The 19,574-nt window shown below is 36.0% G+C and overlaps 2 protein-coding genes across 6 annotated transcripts in view; one reads left to right on the top strand and one right to left on the bottom strand.

Annotated features, from left to right (window-relative positions):
* On the top strand, positions 1 to 10,521 carry LOC100745089 (hemicentin-2-like). The gene is made up of 6 exons (XM_003487977.4): positions 1 to 441; positions 2,415 to 2,544; positions 6,877 to 7,076; positions 7,515 to 7,835; positions 8,410 to 8,901; positions 9,007 to 10,521. Exons 1-6 carry the CDS (start codon positions 75 to 77, stop codon positions 9,549 to 9,551), a joined length of 2,055 nt encoding a protein of 684 aa, XP_003488025.1. The 5' UTR covers positions 1 to 74; the 3' UTR covers positions 9,552 to 10,521.
* LOC100749757 (spectrin beta chain, non-erythrocytic 2) overlaps positions 10,428 to 19,574 on the bottom strand; it is a 58,095-nt gene continuing 48,948 nt past the window's right edge. For 4 of the 5 annotated variants that reach the window (XM_012383465.3, XM_012383462.3, XM_012383463.3 and 1 more), the window contains 9 exons: positions 16,695 to 19,486; positions 15,824 to 16,602; positions 15,382 to 15,750; positions 14,852 to 15,271; positions 12,819 to 14,775; positions 12,601 to 12,729; positions 12,447 to 12,521; positions 12,207 to 12,247; positions 10,428 to 11,881 (listed from right to left, as the gene is read on the bottom strand). In XM_012383465.3, the coding sequence (XP_012238888.1) occupies positions 11,642 to 11,881; positions 12,207 to 12,247; positions 12,447 to 12,521; positions 12,601 to 12,729; positions 12,819 to 14,775; positions 14,852 to 15,271; positions 15,382 to 15,750; positions 15,824 to 16,602; positions 16,695 to 19,486 (6,802 nt within the window). In that variant the 3' untranslated portion in view covers positions 10,428 to 11,641. The remainder of the gene's footprint in view (positions 11,882 to 12,206; positions 12,248 to 12,446; positions 12,522 to 12,600; positions 12,730 to 12,818; positions 14,776 to 14,851; positions 15,272 to 15,381; positions 15,751 to 15,823; positions 16,603 to 16,694; positions 19,487 to 19,574) is intronic. The other variant, XM_012383464.3, reaches the window with a different exon arrangement.

The following is a 19,574-nucleotide window of genomic DNA, read 5'->3' as shown; positions in this document are numbered from 1 at the left end:
CAAGAAGTATCTCAACGAAGAAGAATTTTCAAGAAATATTCATTTAATTACAAATTAAATTACTACCTTCCAAGATGAAATTCGCTTATCTCCAAAGCATCACTGTGATCATATTTCTGATAGTTGTTCGAATTACTGGCGAGCAAAGATTCGCGGAAACTCCAGCCCTGTATCAAGAAGTTTCCTCCGGTGACGATGTACAATTAAGGTGCAGGGTACAGGACAAACGGGGTCAATGTATATGGCAGAAGGACCGGAAACCAGTAGGTATGCATCCAGATAAATACGAATGGGCCAGCGGACGCGGCAGCGATTGCACCCTTCTTATCAGGAGAGCCTCCCTCGACTTCGATGACGGCTACTGGGAGTGTCAAGTCACCTCTGGTGACTTCACGCGACAGGACGCCTTAACTTCTTTACCATCTCGTCTTTTAGTTAGGGGTAAGATTTGGTTGAAAAATTTTTAATAATTTTTCTATATAAATTGGCGGGGTTTGATAGTTTGATTAATCGCCGCTAGAGGGATAATACTTAATTCTTATTCTCGCAAGCTTTTAATGATTGAATTTTCTATACAGGGTACCCTGAATGAATCTATTACAAGATATTTTCTCAGAAATTAATGAAGTTTGAAGCGAGTTTTAGGGGGTAAAAAAGAGAGGTTAGAATTGTATTTCAATGGAGAATTTCCTGTAAATTGTATTTCAGTGGAAGGTGATATCAATCTCTTTATTATTTGGATAGGTCTTAGCAAACTGAGTAACATCTACCATTTTTCATTACATATAGTTATATCAATTGTTTTTTCTAGTCATTTCTACGGGAGAACTTCTTTTGTATAGTTTATAAGCTTCATTATATTTTATAATAATTCTTATTTTGTTTTCTTGGATTTTATTATTTACTGTAGTTTTTTACTATTACTTTCTTGTAACTTTAAAAATTTTGTTAACCTTTTGTATCTATTTCATATATATTTCTAGATACAGTTTTTACGCTTTGTTTAAATAAAACATTCCATAAATTGGAGTCTGTATTAAGTTGAACATACTGTTTTTGTTTATTTGTTTTTATTATAACTTCCCATTTATCTTTTTTTATCTATTTCTTGTGTGAAGCGCCATTTGTTAGTTAAGAAAATTGATCTCTAAAATCTCACTGAACATTCTTTTTTTTCTATATTCACTGAACTCTAATCCCACATAAATAGCGGCACGTTTTACGCTTCCAAAAACCTTCCACTTCACTCTACCGCCATCGTCAACCAAATTTCCATGACCTGCACCAGACCAAGAATTTTTTCATCCACTCGAGAGCCGATCTTCGATACCAGCCTGCATCTGTACTATATCACCATCTTAAGATATCTAGAAAAAAAATATGGAAACAGGTTGCTCAGTTTTTCTAACGAAAATTCATCTCTAAGAAAACACTTAAAGATCTTGAAATTTATCAACCCAGTAATCCAATTTCCACTGAAACACGGTCAGGATTACCGCTTTAGATGGATTGCATATTAATGTACATATGTAATATGTTTAAATTAAGAAATCAACAGAGGCTACTTAACGATCTGCACACAACATTCCACGAAACGTTAAATCGTTAAATAAGTGTGTACACTTAGTTTTAACGGAACGTTGGCTTTTTACGTCACCCTGACAGGTATCGCTTTCCACAAGCGTGAATGATCCTCGACGAATCGTACAAGTGGCTAATCAGATTCTGACGCCTCCTCGAATGGAACGATGCAGATTTGGCGGTGCAATTTAAAATTCGCTAAACGCGGGCAACGGTGTGATGCAACGTGAACCAGTCGTTCCGTTCTACTTTCCTCTTAGCAGCTTGGATTTTTGCAACAACCGCTTTAACGAAAATTTTCTGTAGAATAGAATAACTCGACGTGCATAGGATATTTTGATAATCATAGTATAGTGGACAAGGGGGTGAATCTATGTGAAAGAATAAATATATAATAAATGTATAATAAATTGTTTTCATACGAGGGTTTGTGACTTTTCAAATTTGCCTAGTATATGTGAAGCAGGAATTAAAATAAGTCAAAAGTGCAGAATAAAATCTTTCCGTGTAAGGGTTGGTATTCAAGAAAGTAATGTTTGGAATTTTCTTGGGAAATTTCGCTTACTCGCACAACAGTAGAATATTTAATAGATAACATAAATTTCTATTCAAGTTCTATTTCTTTAGTTATATTAATAAAGCTATAAATTTGCATAAACATGTATAGTGTACTTACTGTGAGCCATAAAGAATATTCTTTCATTTGATATAAATGTGCTAGGGAAAGTAAAATGAAAGTGGATAATTTGGTTTAATTGCAATTATGAATGAAAATAAAAAAATTGAAAGTTTCTCTCTTATTTCCGTTATTATTAAATGTCAATGTATTTCAGTAAAACCCCGCAAACCACGGTTGGAATATGGAGGGACGATTTTAAACTCCGCCCTAACTCTAAGGGAAGGCCAGGAAGTTACCATTTCCTGCGTATCAAGATATGGAAACCCACCGGCGCTTATCAAATGGTGAGTTCAGTTAATTACTCCACTATAAGGGTAAACGTAGCCCAAACTTGCATAATCGTTAGTAGAGTATACATGTTTCCTACATTCGCATTTTATATCTCTTATTTCATTTGACAAATCTTATATTCTCTATCCCATATCTAATATAGGTACACAATCCTGTCTTTCTGCAAACAACATTTTGCTATCCCACAAGATGAGATTCGTCTGCCACAAATTTTCCATAAAAAAATCCATCATTATATATTACAGTAAAAAGATTCTTGTGATATCACTAAAAGAATCGCCTTTTAATTACTAAGTAAAATTACTAAAATGTATAATTTGATTAAAAAATGGTACAAGACTGTATTCTTTTCAATTCACTTCTGGTTCTCTGGTTACATTCATTCCAATTGTACACAGCAACAAAACACTTGTGCAACGGTACTGGCTATATTCCTATCGTTTTTGCAACGACTTTCGTTTCAAGGTATGCTAACTGTAGGCGAAATTACGTTGTTACTTTTTAAATCTAAATAAAATGTTAAGCACAAATCTAATAACAGAAATCAATACTTCATAAAAAGCAAAAATGAGGTCATGCCGCGTCAAATTGGTCAGTTTTTTTGTCAGTGTCATGGACCTTACTTAAAATGAAATATGATGTAATTTATATAAAATTAGGAAGAGTTTATGTCATCACTCTGCTGATGTCGAATTTTTTAAAGAAATACACTTAGGAATTTTTATCTCAAAAATTATTTGTCGAACCGAGTTGCTTCTTTTTTAGTTTCAATGTAAAAAATCCGACATATTCAAGTCAATTATCTTTTACAATGAAAGATTAATTTTACAATATTGAAAATTATAAACAATATCTTAGTTCATAAATTTCTTCTTGAGAATCAGGGGTCTAAAACTTAAAAAGAAATGCGACCACGTTCCTGGAAGATTCAGCTATAAAACAAATCCCTTCTTAAAATGGAATTATCTAATGTAATTCTATGTTATTTATTGGGAATACTCCAATTGGCATTGACAAAAAGAATTCCCTAAAAAGTTTCCTCGTTTATACAACTAGACACTGACGTATACTTTGTATTTGCAGATTTTCTGGTTTCATGAAAACAGTGTTTCGCTAAGAGATAAAAAGTGCGGTTCACAAAGGCTATAGACGAGGCAAGAACCCATAACGCGGTGTTTACGCAGCGGAGAGGTTTGCTAGCAGCTTCTTTTTTCGTGTCATGGTCTAGTGATCAGCTAGCCACACCTCATCTAAATTCTTATAACATAAAACTCACTTCTGTACCGATCATCATGTTCGCATGAGCGGCGTTACAATTTCCACGATCGCCTGGCAGCCGTGAATGCACGTGTTACGCCATGTAAACACATCCACGGAACGTTTTAATCTGATCTTCAAGCGATATATAATCCTAATTGCGAATTTAAGTCGCTACTTTCATTTTGTGCCTTTGGTATAGCCGCTAAAGTTATAAATGAGATTAATACGTATTGTTCAATTTAGTCCACATTTGATAAATTTACGACTTAATTTACTAGGCTATCTGAAAAGTTTCTTTCGTTTCATAAGGAAATAATAGATACACAATGATTTTTTGTTATATATTATTTTACTGAATTATGTATGATCCTTTTTCTCTATTGGAACAATGAATCATACATAATAATATTTGTAATTTAAAGTGGCGGACAAAAGAGTGGTTATAAAAAGTTTGTTAAATATAGCATGTTTTTAGATTTTTGTTTCAGATCTTTTAAATTTATTTTTTGGTCATTTATAATGAAAGAATTCATAACGAACAATGAATAAATATACTGTATACTATGGAATTAGATGACTATCGATAATGTGGTAAAAATATTTAGTACAAAAATAAGATACTAAAATTAATAGCGTGTCAATTTTAAACTTTCTTCCATCCGTAACTACATATTACTTCCGGTGCACTGAATTTTATAGCATGATTATTTCCTGCGTGAAATTAGAAATCTGTTGGCTCTTTCGAATTGAGAAACAGATTAATTAATTGTATTTAGGTATTTGAGAAGTTTATTCGTTTTTGTCTATAAAAATAAAAAGGATATTTTGTGGCCGAAAATTTCATCGCTATAGATCGTTAATCGCTTAGTTAGAAAGCGCAAACGATTTAAGTTAGACGAGGAAGTGGTACGAGTGGGGGACAAGTTTCACTGGTAATTGTCCGTGAATCGGATTCGATCCGTTTCATTTTTCACGGAATTCTATCTCTCAAGCGATTAACGTTTATTTCAAGAATTGAAAAGAATGATTTCTCTCTTCGCTGGAAGTCATTCCATAAAATAAAAAAAAGCAAGTAAAAAGAATTCTGCTTCTAAGCTAGCGGCAAATTAAATTACTAATAAATTATACTAAAATAGAACATTCACTGTACAGATTTTTTGTTCAAGTAGAAGGATTTAAGAACAAAAATTAAGTAGAAGATTTCTATCACATTTCAAGATGTAATACTTCATGGGACAATAATATGAAAAAATATATAAATATATCTAAACTAAAAGTAAAGTATTGTAATATTTAATAGATAAAACAAATCTCTATTTAGGTTTCACTTCCTCCATTCGTTTAATCATTTTGGTCAAAATATGAATTTCCATATACATCCGCAGTATGAATAGTAAGTTTTCATTCGAATCGATTCACAGTCTGCGCATTTCACTATTCTATGTATTTTTTATGTTTTCGGTGTCATCAGTGCTTGTAAAAGAGCAACTCACAGGAAAGAGACTCGGAACAGTGAATTTCACTTACGTATACCGGTGTATTCTTTTCCCATTCGTTGGAAACGAATCGAATGTGGAACGAAGAGAGCCAGAACAGTTCCTAATTTCACACTTGGTCTTGCGTTCGTAGAAATGATGCCGGCCGTTGCAACGGGGCGAGGTAGCAGCGACTCTTTTTACAGCCTTTAATAGGCACGCTGTCTAAATAATTCGTTGTTTCTCATATTTTTTCCTTTTACTCTTTGTCTCTTCCTCTTTGCTCCATTTCGCTGAAGATGCAGCGGCAAGCGTAATTATGCAGATTGTAGCCATAGAAGCGGAGAAACTGGCCGCGGGCATAGTCTCCCCGTGAATCACTCTAGAAAGGGTATAAACCTTGAATATCGGTATTCGTGGGAAATTGCTAAACCGCTTTCCGGAAACTTGGGCGTAACGGCTGTTGCGATTAGGATGGAGCAGTGACGACATTTTCTGCCTGCAATTGTAGAAATTTTGTTAGAATATATCAAAAGTTTTGTGGATAATTGGGTTCGAAAATGTTTAGTTGATTGGTAAGATTATAAATTATTTTTTTTTTGTTTATGGTTGCGGAAGTTCTTCCAAGTATTTTGTATGAAAGAATAAGTATATTGAAGAATTAATTTGAAGTTATTCAGAAGAGTATTATTTGTTTGTTTAGCATTCAATTAGGAGCTTGGGTCAATGAAATAGTTTTGATGTGAAACTCTTAGAGTTTCATGTTAATAATTGATCATCATATTAAAATATTGTAAATCTTTAATGATGAACTCTAGTTAATGTTTGTTTGTAACACCAATTACTCTGTGATACATTTTCATTCATGCCAAATGTAAAGTAGCTAAATCCAACGTAAGAACAAACTTCAAATATATTAAAAATATTTAAATAATAAGATATTAAACATACTTATGGAACCAACAATAAGCTGATAGATAGGTATTAAACATATGACTGGAACCAAGCATTAGCTTGATAGTTAGCTCTAGTAAACAGCAGAAGGATTAAAAAACAAGCTAATGAACAATATTGGAGTTCTAGTTATACTGCGGTAGATATGCAGTATGAATACATCATTCATTCTCCATAAGTATATGAGAACATCCTTGACTTACTTTCAGTACATGTGAATCTTAGCAAATATAACAATTCACCCTATCTATTTTAGAATTAACATGTATAAAACGTGTATGTATACTATCGAAAAGTTTAAAATCACTACATACTTCACATAATTTAAGAATTTAAGAAAAAAAGGTCGACTTAGAATTGGAATTCTGTTACCATAGGAAATCCTCTAGACAAAAATTTATCAAGATGAAGAACAATTTTCAATTAATAGTAAAATTAAATTTGACTATTTCCTAACATAAAAAGTAAACCTTGATTTACATTAATTTTAATATTAATAAAAATGTAATGTTAGAATTGTCAGAAAATTGAGAAATATGTAGCTGCGTCTAAAAAATGGTTTCAAACTTTTTACCCTTAGTGTATATTTATTATAAAAAAAAACTTTTTAATATCAATTGTTTGTTCTTTACACAGGTACATAGGAGGGGATGAAGTAGAGCCATTAAGGGAGCAGACAAACGCGACAGAAGTAGATAGTCCGAAAACCTGGGCAGCCCACAGCCTCCTCCGTGTCCGTGGACAAAGGGAAAACCATGGTCTACCGATTCGGTGCATCACGATGCATCCATCCAGCGTCGTTCCAACGTCTGCGGAAACACGACTGGATGTGCATTGTATGTATATTCCACGTACTTTTGTACAACTGATATTAGACAAGTTTCTATCGATGCAGAATAGAAACAATCGTAGTATTTGCAATTCACGCTACACTTCACTTTTGACCACTCCAGTGAATACACATCAGAAACCTATGGCAAATGATAATCTTTCCTTTCATAAAGTAGAAATCTAATATTAGATCTGAATTTCTAATGATTGGAGTTAGGTAGATGATTTGACCAGTTTCTATTTGTAAGAGCACCCTGTTTGGAAAGTAGCAATGTTTTGGCGTAAGATATTAGAAAAATGGTTATTTGTGTAACTTATGAGTTGGGATTTTTCCTCTAATTTTTTTATCTAAAAGTCCTTAAACATTGATTATATTAATTGTGCTCCATCAAAGGAAAAACAATGTTCAACCATTACTAAATTATATGTATATCAAATTTCAGACTCTCCAGATGTAAGAATAGAAACGAAGCCCCGACTCCTGGTGGCGGCACTGGAGGATTCGGCCAGCTTTATGAGCCTGAAATGCTTCGCGGATGGCAATCCCAGCGGAACGATCAAGTGGTTCAAGGATTCAACTCCCATCGCGGTAACAAGCAACGTGGTGGCGTTGATGCTAAACAGAACGCAGCAGAACGGCACGATGACCGGCTCCGAGTTGAGATTCGAGCCGGTCAAGAGAAACGATGCCGGTCTCTATTCTTGCAAGGCGGTCAACGTTATCGGTGAAAGCACCGCGGCTAACTATAGACTGGACGTACAATGTTAGTCCGACTTTTACCATGATACCTATTTCTTTTTCCTTCTTTTTCTTTTACGAACAACCACCATCGTGATCAACAACGAGAACACGTCAATTTGGCCACTTTCCTCGTCTAACTATGCTGCACTTTTGTTCCAAGCGTTTTTCAGACAGAGGAACAGTTGGATAAAATAACGGCAATTGTGTTCATTGACATGAACGTCCATTTGTCATTTATTAGCGGTAGCGTTACGGTTTGCTTTAAATAATAGTTATTGGGTTTTTCCCTGTGATGAAACGTGGCTTCTTTTTTAGACCACTGTAGTCTCCTTTCATTCAGAATAATTATTTCTTTAATCCTTCCGACACTAGTGCGACGATATTATCTGTTGCTAGATATTTTTCTGATACCACTGAGATCTATGACATACAATATCATGACAAATGGAAGTAGATTTTCTATTTAAAAAAAAAATTATGAGTAATATACCCGTTTTGCAAATTTGAGGAATCTTATTATATTACTGTAATTATTCTTGATTGATAGTGATCACCATCGATCATCTTCACATCTTATTTAAGTCTTCTATTTTCAGATAGTCCCAGATTAAAATCAGAAGATCCTACTTACAACGACACCGCGCAAAAATTCGAAGAAACAACTCTGCTTGGTACAAGCTTGGAACCCTTCGAATGTATAGATTTTGAAGCAAATCCTCCACCTCAATATCGATGGGTGCATCTTCGTGGTGGCATGACGGAGACCATCGAGAATCCGCTGCAGACCAAAGACGGTGGTAAACGTTTACATTTGAACAACGTGATGTGGTCCGACGAAGGGGAATATCGATGCGTGGCATTCAATGTGATCAACGGAGTGAGGAGAGAAATGCCCAGCGAGGCTCGTTACGTGCTCCACGTAACCGGACCGCCTGAGATACAAGCGAGGCCGTCTTCCGGTGGAAAGGGCATTTACGAGTCACTAGGATGGGCCGGAGAACCGGAACACACTTTAAAGTCTCGCTTTTGTTCGAGACCTCCGCCTAGACTCGTTGCTTGGCAATGGGGAAGCTCGCATATCAGAGCTGGCGAGTATCAAAATATGTTTGTTAATGGTGGAGCTTTCTAAAAAAAAAGGTTTATAGCTGCAGCATATGTTTTTTAGCCAAATAGACAATTTCTTCTTTTTCTAGGCGAGAGTATTCATCCAAAATACGAAGCACTATCATTAGAGCATATCAAGGAAAACGATATGCCAACTAATTGCTACTGGGCCAAGCTAATGATCAAGGATCTCCAAATAGAGGACGCTAGAATATACACCCTCTTAGTAGAAAGCGAAAAGGGTAGAGATTCCACTAATATCAAACTAACTATTCGTGACCCAACGGAGATGAGAGTAATTGCAGCAGCAGCTGCAGTAGGGCTATTGTTTTTTCTTCTTCTAGTATTCATTGCTGTATATTCAGTGTTAAGGTTGAAGAATAGAAGATATCGTCGAGAAGAAGATGGTAGCATTGCTGCAGATGCATTATATAGCAATACACCTACAGCAGATAGACAGAAGAATGTGAACTCATCTCAAAATAAAGCGTATGTGAGAAAGACGAACACGGAGGGTGGATTGGCTGTTACGTATGATTATGATCAGATCACGAAGCAGGTGCGCGCCATGAGCCCAGAAGCACTGAAAGTCAGGCGAGCACCAGCTGTTCTTCAACCACCAACCATTGTATAACTGTTGATATGCTCATTGCCATGACAATCGTCGATGACTGACGGTGAACTGTTCTATTGTGACTTATCTGTTACTGACCATATTGTGTAGGTCCGTCTTCGCTAAAAACAGGTCATATTTTGTATTACTTGTGATTGAAAATTGAAATAGCAGAATTCATAGACCCTCTATGGTAATGCTACAGAATCTCCATTTATTTTTTCCTTAAAGATGAAGTTTATGTAAAATTTGGCAATATTATTGGTATATTGCCACAAATAAAATTCAATAGATGTGATAATTTCATTACAAATGATATTGACTGTGAGTACTTGACTGATTGATTTGGAGGAATTTTCTATTTTATTAATTGGAAATTGAATTATTTGTTGTTGCTACTATTGTTACATTTTAAACTGATTTTAAGCTTTATTAATGTAATTTTGTAGTAAGTAGATACTAGATTTGTAATATTGTTTAAGCAACATAAATGCATTTTTATATCAATGTACTGGAATTGTATTTTTAGTATTTGCGTGACTGATCTCGTTGTTGAACATCGTTTCCCTTGTTACATACTCAGAGTCTTACATCGATACTTAATTTTGCGACGATATGTTTGTGTAAAAAAAGAATGCCAAATAATAAATATATGTACATATTAGATAATTACGTAAAGAAAATGCTACTGAGTGCTATAGGAAATACTTAGCTAATTTTAATAGTACTGTATATGATGAATCTTGCACTATAAAGTAACATTGTGTTCAGTGCAATAATGCAGCATTGCATCACATTAATTTAGTATAATGTATTGTTAATTCCAAAGCGTAATATTAAAAGATATTACAGTAAATTTTATAGAAATAGATTTTGGGATTTTAAATATATCATCTATTAATTTAAATTTCTCCTTTATTTATTTAATATCTTTAAACTTTCGATCATTGACATCTTGACGCAAAATAAGATGTCCTACGTAACTATGAAATAGCATTGATGAACCTACATAATACATAATCAATCTTTATGTAGTATTAAATACATTTTACACATTGTAATATTTCATCATAAAAAAGAAAAGATATTTATAATCGGTAATCTTCGAGAACGCATAATTTTTCCGCTTTTCTAAAAAAAAATATGATATGTATACATATCTCTGGTATTTTAATTACATTATAAATTCATTGGTCCCGAACAGGCGTTTCGAAATATATAAGTATTTGCAATGCATATATTACTGACATCTATAAAACTTAAACCTTACATTATTCGCGCAACTGCATATTCCTCTTCCATACACTTCAACTTTCCTCTTAAAGTCAGGTACACTTTAAATAAATTCAGTAACATTCATTGCGTGTAAGGTGTAATTCTAACATATTTCTTTTCTTTGTAGCTTTACGGTGCATCTAAAGAAATCAACGAAACAATTGAACGATCGTAATAACTATAATAAATTTCCATAAAGTCCACATGGTGCATAGTAGATTTTTCAAAAATGGAGGATTAATCTTTGTATAACAATGATTCTTTAAAAATTATTTGTCTAACAGTCGCTTTTCCTTCTCTTTTTAATATCTTTTTTAATCCCTGACATATCAGACATATTTGCACATTTCAACGCAAGTAAAAAAGAAAAATAATAGAAAAATGCAAGTTCTCCATATATATATATTTCATACATTCTATATTGACTTTAACATTTGAGTTGAACATGCCACAGAACTTCTTAGAAGTTATCGTTGTAATGTATACTTCTTTAATATCAGGGACTCATTCAGATATATTGCTCTCAAAATTAGGTCAAATTGTATACTATTAGAGTCAAATATTCTCTTCATTCGTGTTATGGTTTCTATATAGCTTTCTTTTTATACATGATCAACTCAATGTATTATTAAATAACGTGAACGATAAAGTTTAATTTGTATAGTACACAAAAATATATATAATTTACAGGAATCCTCTCATGTATCATGCTACAAAAATAGCACGTACACGTGTCTTTTCTGACTCGAAGGAGCTTAATCTCGGTTTTGTTCCATGAAAACTTGTACGCTCGTTACGGAGATATTCTGTATGCGTAAATATTGTCATCAATAGGATTACGATTGAGGTTTCTTGCGTCTGCCAAATAGATTACTTAAAACAGAGCTTCGTTTGTAATCGCGGTCCTTGCGATTATTACCCACGCTATGTTCACTTTCTGATCCACTTTCGCTAGTTCTTCTACTTTCCACGTTCGTGAGGGGTTGAGAATTTTGTGGAACTGCTGGAGGAGGTACATATGATGGCGGTAGAGAAACTGGTCTACCTGTGAAGGTTGAGTTATTCTGTTGCACACCCTATAACAGATAAAAATATGTTTTAAGATCTAAATTCTGAATTTGGTATTTTAAATTTTTCTTTATTCCTAACTTTATCTCCTTTTCTTCTTTTATTCCTATAGTCCTATCAACTGAATAAAGAAGGTAAATGAACAGTAATGGACCAATAGCTGCTTTGTAAGGATCTAATTAATTTTAATTGGTAAACACGTTTGAGTTTTGTATAAGATACTTTATGAATGTTCTTATCAAGAAACCAATAATTTAGTTATAAAAGAATTTATAATACTGGTTTCATGTTGGTTTCATGTTGGCTTTTCAATCTATTTAAATATATAATTACCTCTCTGGATCTTGTGATTCCATAAGAAACATTTCCATAAGCTGTAATAGAAAATAATATTTATTATTTTTTCCGTTAAGATGACTCTGTTAATCTTATGCAATTATTAACGCAGAAAACTTTTATCTTAAATAGATATTATTAGGAAGACAATTTAGGATAGATAAAAACACACAAAATTGGAAGGTTGAACAAAACATGCAAGAATGATTCACTGACAAACAATTAACAACGACTAACCAGGATCATGAGGAACACTCCACTGAGCTATTCTGGTTGGTGGAGGGGCACTTGATGGCAAGGGAGGTGCTAATTCTACAAAATAACGATATACAATGAAAACAAGGGATCTCCTACGCATACGTAAATGTAATTATGAGGGTTTCCTAAGTACCTTGTGAAGTATTAAGATCCGCACTACTTTGTCTATGCCAGGTTGTAGTCGATGAATACTGACTGGAACCGTTATGATTCAAGGTTGCGCTACGTTGTTGATAAAAACTGGATCTTCCTTGTTCTATGTCTGCAAAATCACAAGAATATCATATTCCAATTACTATTTCATATTTTTCTAATCAACTCATTCAAAGAAAGTGTATTAAATTAATATACCATCGCGTCTGTATTGAGGAATAGCTTCTGAACTAGGCGATCGCATTGGAATAGGAGGTGGTGCTCCTCTTGGAGGAATAGGTGGTTTATCTCCAGAATTTGATTGATACTGGTCCCTCTGATTTGCTAGTTGCTCTTGTTGTATCATTTGTTGCTGCTGTGCAAGCAATTGTAGCTGTCTGTGCATTTGCAAGAACTGTGTTTGAGTCTGAGGTGATTCGTTTCTTTGCGAAGCTATGAACTCAGCACTACTCTGTGATTCACGTTTCTGTTGATTTTGCCTATGCATCTGGAGAAATTCAATCTGCACGTTGCTTGCAGAGTGTTGATTCGGTACATCGCGTCTAATTACAGAATTCTTTCGTTCCAGTTCAGGAGTCGAAGCGTGACTGCTACTAGTTGAGACATTATCGTCAGTATGTTCTATAGACACATTCTGCAACCTCTCTAAACTTTCCTTTTGTGATTCGTCGTAACTTAATAATTGCATACTGGGAGGTAACTTGGCGTGGAATGATATCTTGTTCACCCAGTCCTCCATTTCTTGTTGACTTGGTGCCAAGAACAAAAATTCTGATCCATCTGTACATTTCAACCTGAATACGTTTTTCTTCTTGGTATAGTCATCCGCTTTCTCGCATATGGCATTGAAGATGGTGATAGGAGCAGTGGCTGCCTTGCTCAGTGAGAAATCTTCCATATCTTTGAAGAAACACAGAAGTTGTCCACATAATACAGTATAGTATTGTTTCCAGGAACGCACTGCTGCCTTCTTGCCAGCACTTTGAAGCTCGTGTTTCCTCTCTAACAAACCTTGAATCTCTACTGGTGGAAGGGCGTCCATATTCTCCATCCTTTGAAGTTTCCTGAAGCTCTGAGTCCTTCTTCTGGTCGTGAAACTGGGCGTTCTCTTCGGTTTTTTTGTATCTACCTTCATGCTCTCTGCTCTTTTAATGTCAGGAGTCGTTCTTCTCAATTTTTCACCAAATACATGTGATAGCCCATGTGATTTTTGAGGCGTTGTGTCTAGGCCTTCAGTTGCAGTAGAAGTTTTCAATGGCGATAACTTGTTAATAGACTCGTGTTCATCGGTCGTTCCATTGATTTCATCGTGCACAGTACGGTGTGGACTATCTAGTAGTCTTCTTCGTTCTTCCTCACGTTTCCTTTCTTCCGTTATTCTTTGTACCTCCTTCCGTTTTCGTTCTTCTAGACGAGCACGCTCTATTCTTTCTTTCTCTGCCTGTCTGGCTGCCATCTCTGCTTCTTGTTGCTTCTGGAACGCCTCTTCCAACATAGTTATGCGTCTAAGTGCATTAAACCTCTCTTCTTGAGCTTCGATAGTCTTCTCAAAGTCTTCATGCTTTCTTATGAATTCCTCCACTTGTGAAATACTTTCTCCCAGTTTCCCATCATTCAACATTGGTTCCCTACTCACTATCCAGTTCTCCAGTGTCTCTGCATCTCGTTTGAACATCTGGGTATCTAGATTTTGTTCATAGATGTGTCTTCTTTGCTCCCAAGTGTCTTTCAAGAGCTGTTGTCTGTGTTGTAGGACAGATATCTTGTCTTCTATTTCCTTTGCCAAGAAATGACCTTCTTCTATTAATTCCTGACCCGTTTTGTAAAATTTCTCAAAGGCTTCATTGCGTGTTTCAATTTCTGCTTTGTACTCGTTGTGCCTCAATATCAGTGCTTCTGCACCTGGCACGTCACGAGCCAATTCAGGGGCGGTTACTTTGGCTACCATTTCATTTATCCAGGATATCAGGTCTCTGTATTCACCCAAGTATGTCTGCAGTTGTTCCGCTTGGGATAACTTGCTCCTCCTTTGAGCTGCTTTCTCTAGTAATTCATTCCAGGTTGCTTCAGCTTCTTGGTGCTTCACTTCTATGTGCGAACGAGCATCTGGGAATAATTCAATTAATCTCGAAGCCTCGTCCATTAGCAGTTCGACCTAAAAACAACATTGTTTCAATTAATATATGATAAATTATAATTTATCTCATAAAGAACATATATTTATAATATACCTGTTCTTTAACAGCACCCAAATCCGTTTCGAATCCTTGATGTTTCCTTACCAAAGCTTGAATTGTTTCTAAATCATGACCATAACCATCGGAACTGAGAGTAGTTTCTTTTTCTTGAATCCACGAAATAGTTTCATCCGCAGTTCTGTCGAACATGTGCACCTGTTTTGCTCCAGCTAGTGCATCTTGTCGTGCATGCGCTAATTCCTTCAGATCTTCCCATTGTTGTTTAGTCTCGTCTATTTTCATCAATATTTTAGATTTCTCTGGATTATTTTCCTGTATTAATTTTTGTCCTTCATCCAGTACTGCTGATACTCGACCTTCGCTCGTTGTTAAACCGGCTAAAAAGTTATCAAATATCTGAATAAGAAGCTCAACGTGTTCTACGTCACAACCGTAATCTTCTGAGGCTGCAACCTATAGAATAAATTAATTTTATTTACTTTAATATCAATAGAATTAATCCTAGCTTAAGTTAGACTATCCTAGACGCATAATATGTGCAGGTTTTTCGATAAGAAACTTACAGTTGTCTGATCTCCAATCCATTCAATTACTTCATCTGCTTGCCTGATGAACTTAAAGAACTTCTCGCTCTCACGCAATCTCTGAGATCGATACTCTTTCAATTTCTGCAATTCTTTGAACTTCTGTTCGATCTCTGATTGTTTTTGTGTAATGTTCTTGCTATCAAAATGATGTCTATCTATCAATCCGTGTGAAAGTTTCTTTAAGTTCCCAATAGTGTTTTCAAAGCCAATTAAGTCTCGTTCTATCTCTTCCAATTTCTTCAACAGAGACTGAACAGAATCTTCGTCTTTTCCATAGTCTGTGGCAGTTAGTTGTGGATGTTTCTCTTTTATCCATTGCTCTGCTTCTGCTGCTTCAGCATAGAACTAAAAGGACAAAGACACTATAAACTTCTGTATAGTAAATTTAATTAATTCAAGTTATTCAAATAATTCTTACCATCTGTGACTCAACAGCATCAAGTAGACGCAGTTTTCTAACGCTAGCTAAATCTTTGAGATGCGATAATTTATCTTGCAATTCTTGTGACAATTTTTCAATCTTTTCTGAAGCAAAATGGCCACTTCTCACCATAATCGTAGCTCTGCTTACCAAAGATGCAACTACAGGTTCTCTGGAAATTAATTCCGCCTCTAGAGCATGATGTTTCTTTTGTAACCGCTGCACGGTGGTTAGAGAACTTCCTAGATCACTGCTTGCAGCCAGAGGTTCTTTTTCAGACAACCAATGCATCTCATCTTCAACATCCCTTGAAAATTGATGTAGTAATTTAGCATCTTCCAAATTGTCCCTTCTTATCTGTATTGGTTCTTGCAAACTATGGTATCTATTTATTATAACCATCGCCCTTTCTTGTATCTCGTCACACATGAAATGATTTGACTTCTGAAAACTCGTTGCTGTCTCTTTAATTGATTCACAAGCTTCATTGTGACCCAGAACATCATTTTCCAAATTCGTATGTCTCTTTAATAAGTTGGCTACACTGGATAAGTCTTTCCCATGGTCTTCTGACTGCAATTGAGTTTCCACTTCATCCATCCATGCTTCAAATTCGTCCAAACTTCGCCTGAAGAGCAAAGCTTGGTAAGCATCGTTTAATCTGTTCTTCTTTAGTTCACTAGTTTCTTGGAGTAAACGCCATTCTGCTTCTAACTCGTCTAAACGTTCTTGAATGCTCTTCGATGCGTAATGCTTCTCCTCAATTAGTGATTCACCTGATAGAAAAATTAGTAAAAATTATTAAACAAGATAGTTGTAGCTGCAATTTTAAAAATACAGTGTGACCTAAAAAATAAATTCAATTTACCTTCATTGACCACTGCAGCTACTCTTCCTTTATTTGCCATGAGTTCGCTTTCAAAAGCAGCATGCTTTTGTATCTTGCTTTGCAAATTGGATGAGTCTCTGTAGTTTTCATCACTAGCCACCTGTTGTTTCTGATGAAGCCAACCCTCAACTTCATATATATTTCTAAGGAACTGATGCAAGTGATGGCTCTCCAATAATTTCTTCCTTCTTGCCCTTGCACTATTTTGCAATTTATCTCTTCTAGCACAGACAGATGCTAATCGATGCTTAATAACGTTAGCATCTGCATGTTCCTCGGACAAAATCTCATTCGCGAATTTCTCCAATTCGTCAATACGACCCAATTGAGAGACAAGCATTTTCTCGAACTCCTCATGTTTACGTAACAGTGTTTCTACACCAGATAAAGATTCACCAAGATCGTCATTGTTCAGGAACGCTTCTTTCGTCGCTAGCCAACTGTCTGCTTGATCAGCCTGTTCCTTGAACAATTGCAATTGATGTGCCTGTGTTAATTTTTGCCTCCTAGTTTCCCACGCATTAACCAATCCTTGTCGGAGCTCTTCCAAATGTTCCAAGTTATCTTTGATATCTTCGTTAATAGCTAGAAGCTTCTGTCCATGTTCTTTCAAAGCTTTAAACGTATCTTGTCTGCCATCAATCTCTGCTTTCCTCTCTTGATGAAGTTCTAATAAAGCTTCAGCTTCAGATATTGTTGTTGGTGGCTCAGACTCATCCATACGTTTAATTGTATCAGCTACCCAAAGTTCTAACTCGAGTAAATCGGCCTGGAATTTGTGCAGAGTATAAGCTTGATTTAAGGCTTCACGACGATGTTGAGTAAATCGTTGCAAATCGTCCCAATTGGACTGTAATTCTGATAGTATTCCCATTATCTGAAGAGCCTTGTCTGGGTACTTTGATGACAAATCTCTGGCCTCTGCTTTGTGTTCTTTTAATTTTCCTTCTATGGCAGTCATATCTCGCTCCATTGCTTCTTGCTTTCTCTGCAGTTGTTCAACAGCAGGTAGATCCTTACCGACATCAGTGGTGTTCATAGCGACTGCTTTTTCAATGACTCTTTGACTAGTATCATCTATGTCTCTGTTAAACAAATGAATCTCCAAAGCTCCAGCTAGCATTTCCCTGTAAGCACTCAGTGCTCCTTGTAAGCCTTTCCATTTGCTGTTGAAGTTATCACGACGTTGTTGAATAGCTTTCGATTCATTGTCCCTGCCCTGTTTGATCAACTTATCAGCCAGAGCATTGATAGCCTTTATTCTAGAGTCGTCTACTCTCATGTCACTGTCTACATCATCAAGTTTCCTCTGCAGACTTAAACAATGTTCGTAATCCTTTCCGGTGTCTCCAGCCTGGACCATCATCTCTTTGTCTCTTATCCAAGCCTCAATTTTTTCCACTTGGTTGTTGAATTCCAGAATATCCTGAGCTTCTTCCAAACCTCTACCACGGTTTCCAGACTCGAATAACAGTTTTCTCCAAGAAGCATTAAGATGTTCCAGTTGTTGTCGAATTTCAGCACTTGCTGGATGCTTCTGTTGAAGCAGTCTCTCTCCTTTAGCCTTGATCTCTTCGATTCTGCTCTGATTCGCCGCCAATTCAGCTTGGAACGCTTGGTGTTTCTTCAATTTCTTAATTTTGTCCTCCAAACTGGACACTTCGCCTTTCGATGCCTCGGCTTCCAGTTTCTTCTGCTTTTCGCCGATCCAGGATTCAGCTTCTGCAACGTCTCTAACAAACTGAGCGTGTAACAAACCAGCTTCTAACTTCCTCCGTCGCGTCTCACAAAGATTTCGAATTTTTGCACGTCTCTGTACAACTTCACTTAATCGTTTGGCAATTGTAGGTGAGTCAAAGTGATTCTGAGCTAGAAGTTTGTCTCCGTGCTCTTGCAGAGCAGTTAGTTTTTCTTCTTGTGTAACTAATAGCTTTTCAAATTCGTTCTGTTTCTTTACTTGAGCATCTACTTCTTCAACAGAATCACCAAAATTATCACCACTTAATGCAGCTTCTTGGGTAGTTGACAAGTTGTCTAGTTGTTTAGCGTCTCGTAAGAAGAAGTGTAAGTCTATCAATTGGTCCAAATGTACCTTTTTCTGTTGCCAGGCAGTATGTAACTTTTGCCTCTCATCTAACAACTGATTGCATTTTTCCTCGACCTCTAAGGCAGCATAATGACCAGTTTGAACCATAGCCTCACCCAAATCAAGAACTGAGCTAAAGCTATCTTCTCTTGCTTCGATTTCTCCTTTCAAAGCTTCATGTTCTGCCTTTAAGATCTGTGCACTCGCCGCATCCCTAACTTTGTCTTCAGTTGACATTGCAGCACGAAGTCCAGCTGCCCAGTTCATCAAATCTCTAACTTGAGTCAAAAATCGTTGCAGGTCACAACTTGCTTGCAACTGATCTCTTCTGTGAGCAGATCTATCTTTCAACTCTTCCCACTGAGCAAGAACAATCTGTTGCTGTTGATCAATATGTACTGCATTATTTCCTGGATAATGTGCTTGCAATCTGGACGCATCTTCAACCAGAACTTGGAGTTGTGCTTCCAAGGCGACTAGATCGTTTTCGAAACCTTCATGGCGTCTAATTAACGCAAGCACAGAATTTAAATCGCGTCCTAGGTCTTCTGGTAAAGCTGCTTCTTTCTCCTGTATACGAGATAATGCTTCAGCTACATCCCGATGGAATCTGTGAATTTCTCCAGCTGCTTGTAACCTCTGTTCACGGTTTCGAATGAGACCAAGAAGATGTTGCCAAGATTCCCTAATAAGTTACGGAGAATATTCTAATTTTATCATTCAGGTGATTTTTGCTGTTTAATCTTCTTTCATAAAGACTACAAAACATGCTA

The sequence above is a fragment of the Bombus impatiens genome, unplaced genomic scaffold (genome assembly GCF_000188095.3).
Source record: "Bombus impatiens unplaced genomic scaffold, BIMP_2.2 scf_0217, whole genome shotgun sequence".
Classification (NCBI taxonomy): domain Eukaryota; kingdom Metazoa; phylum Arthropoda; class Insecta; order Hymenoptera; family Apidae; genus Bombus; species Bombus impatiens.
The sequence above is the reverse complement of the archived record's forward strand: the minus strand, read 5'-3'. Positions and strand labels throughout refer to the sequence as shown.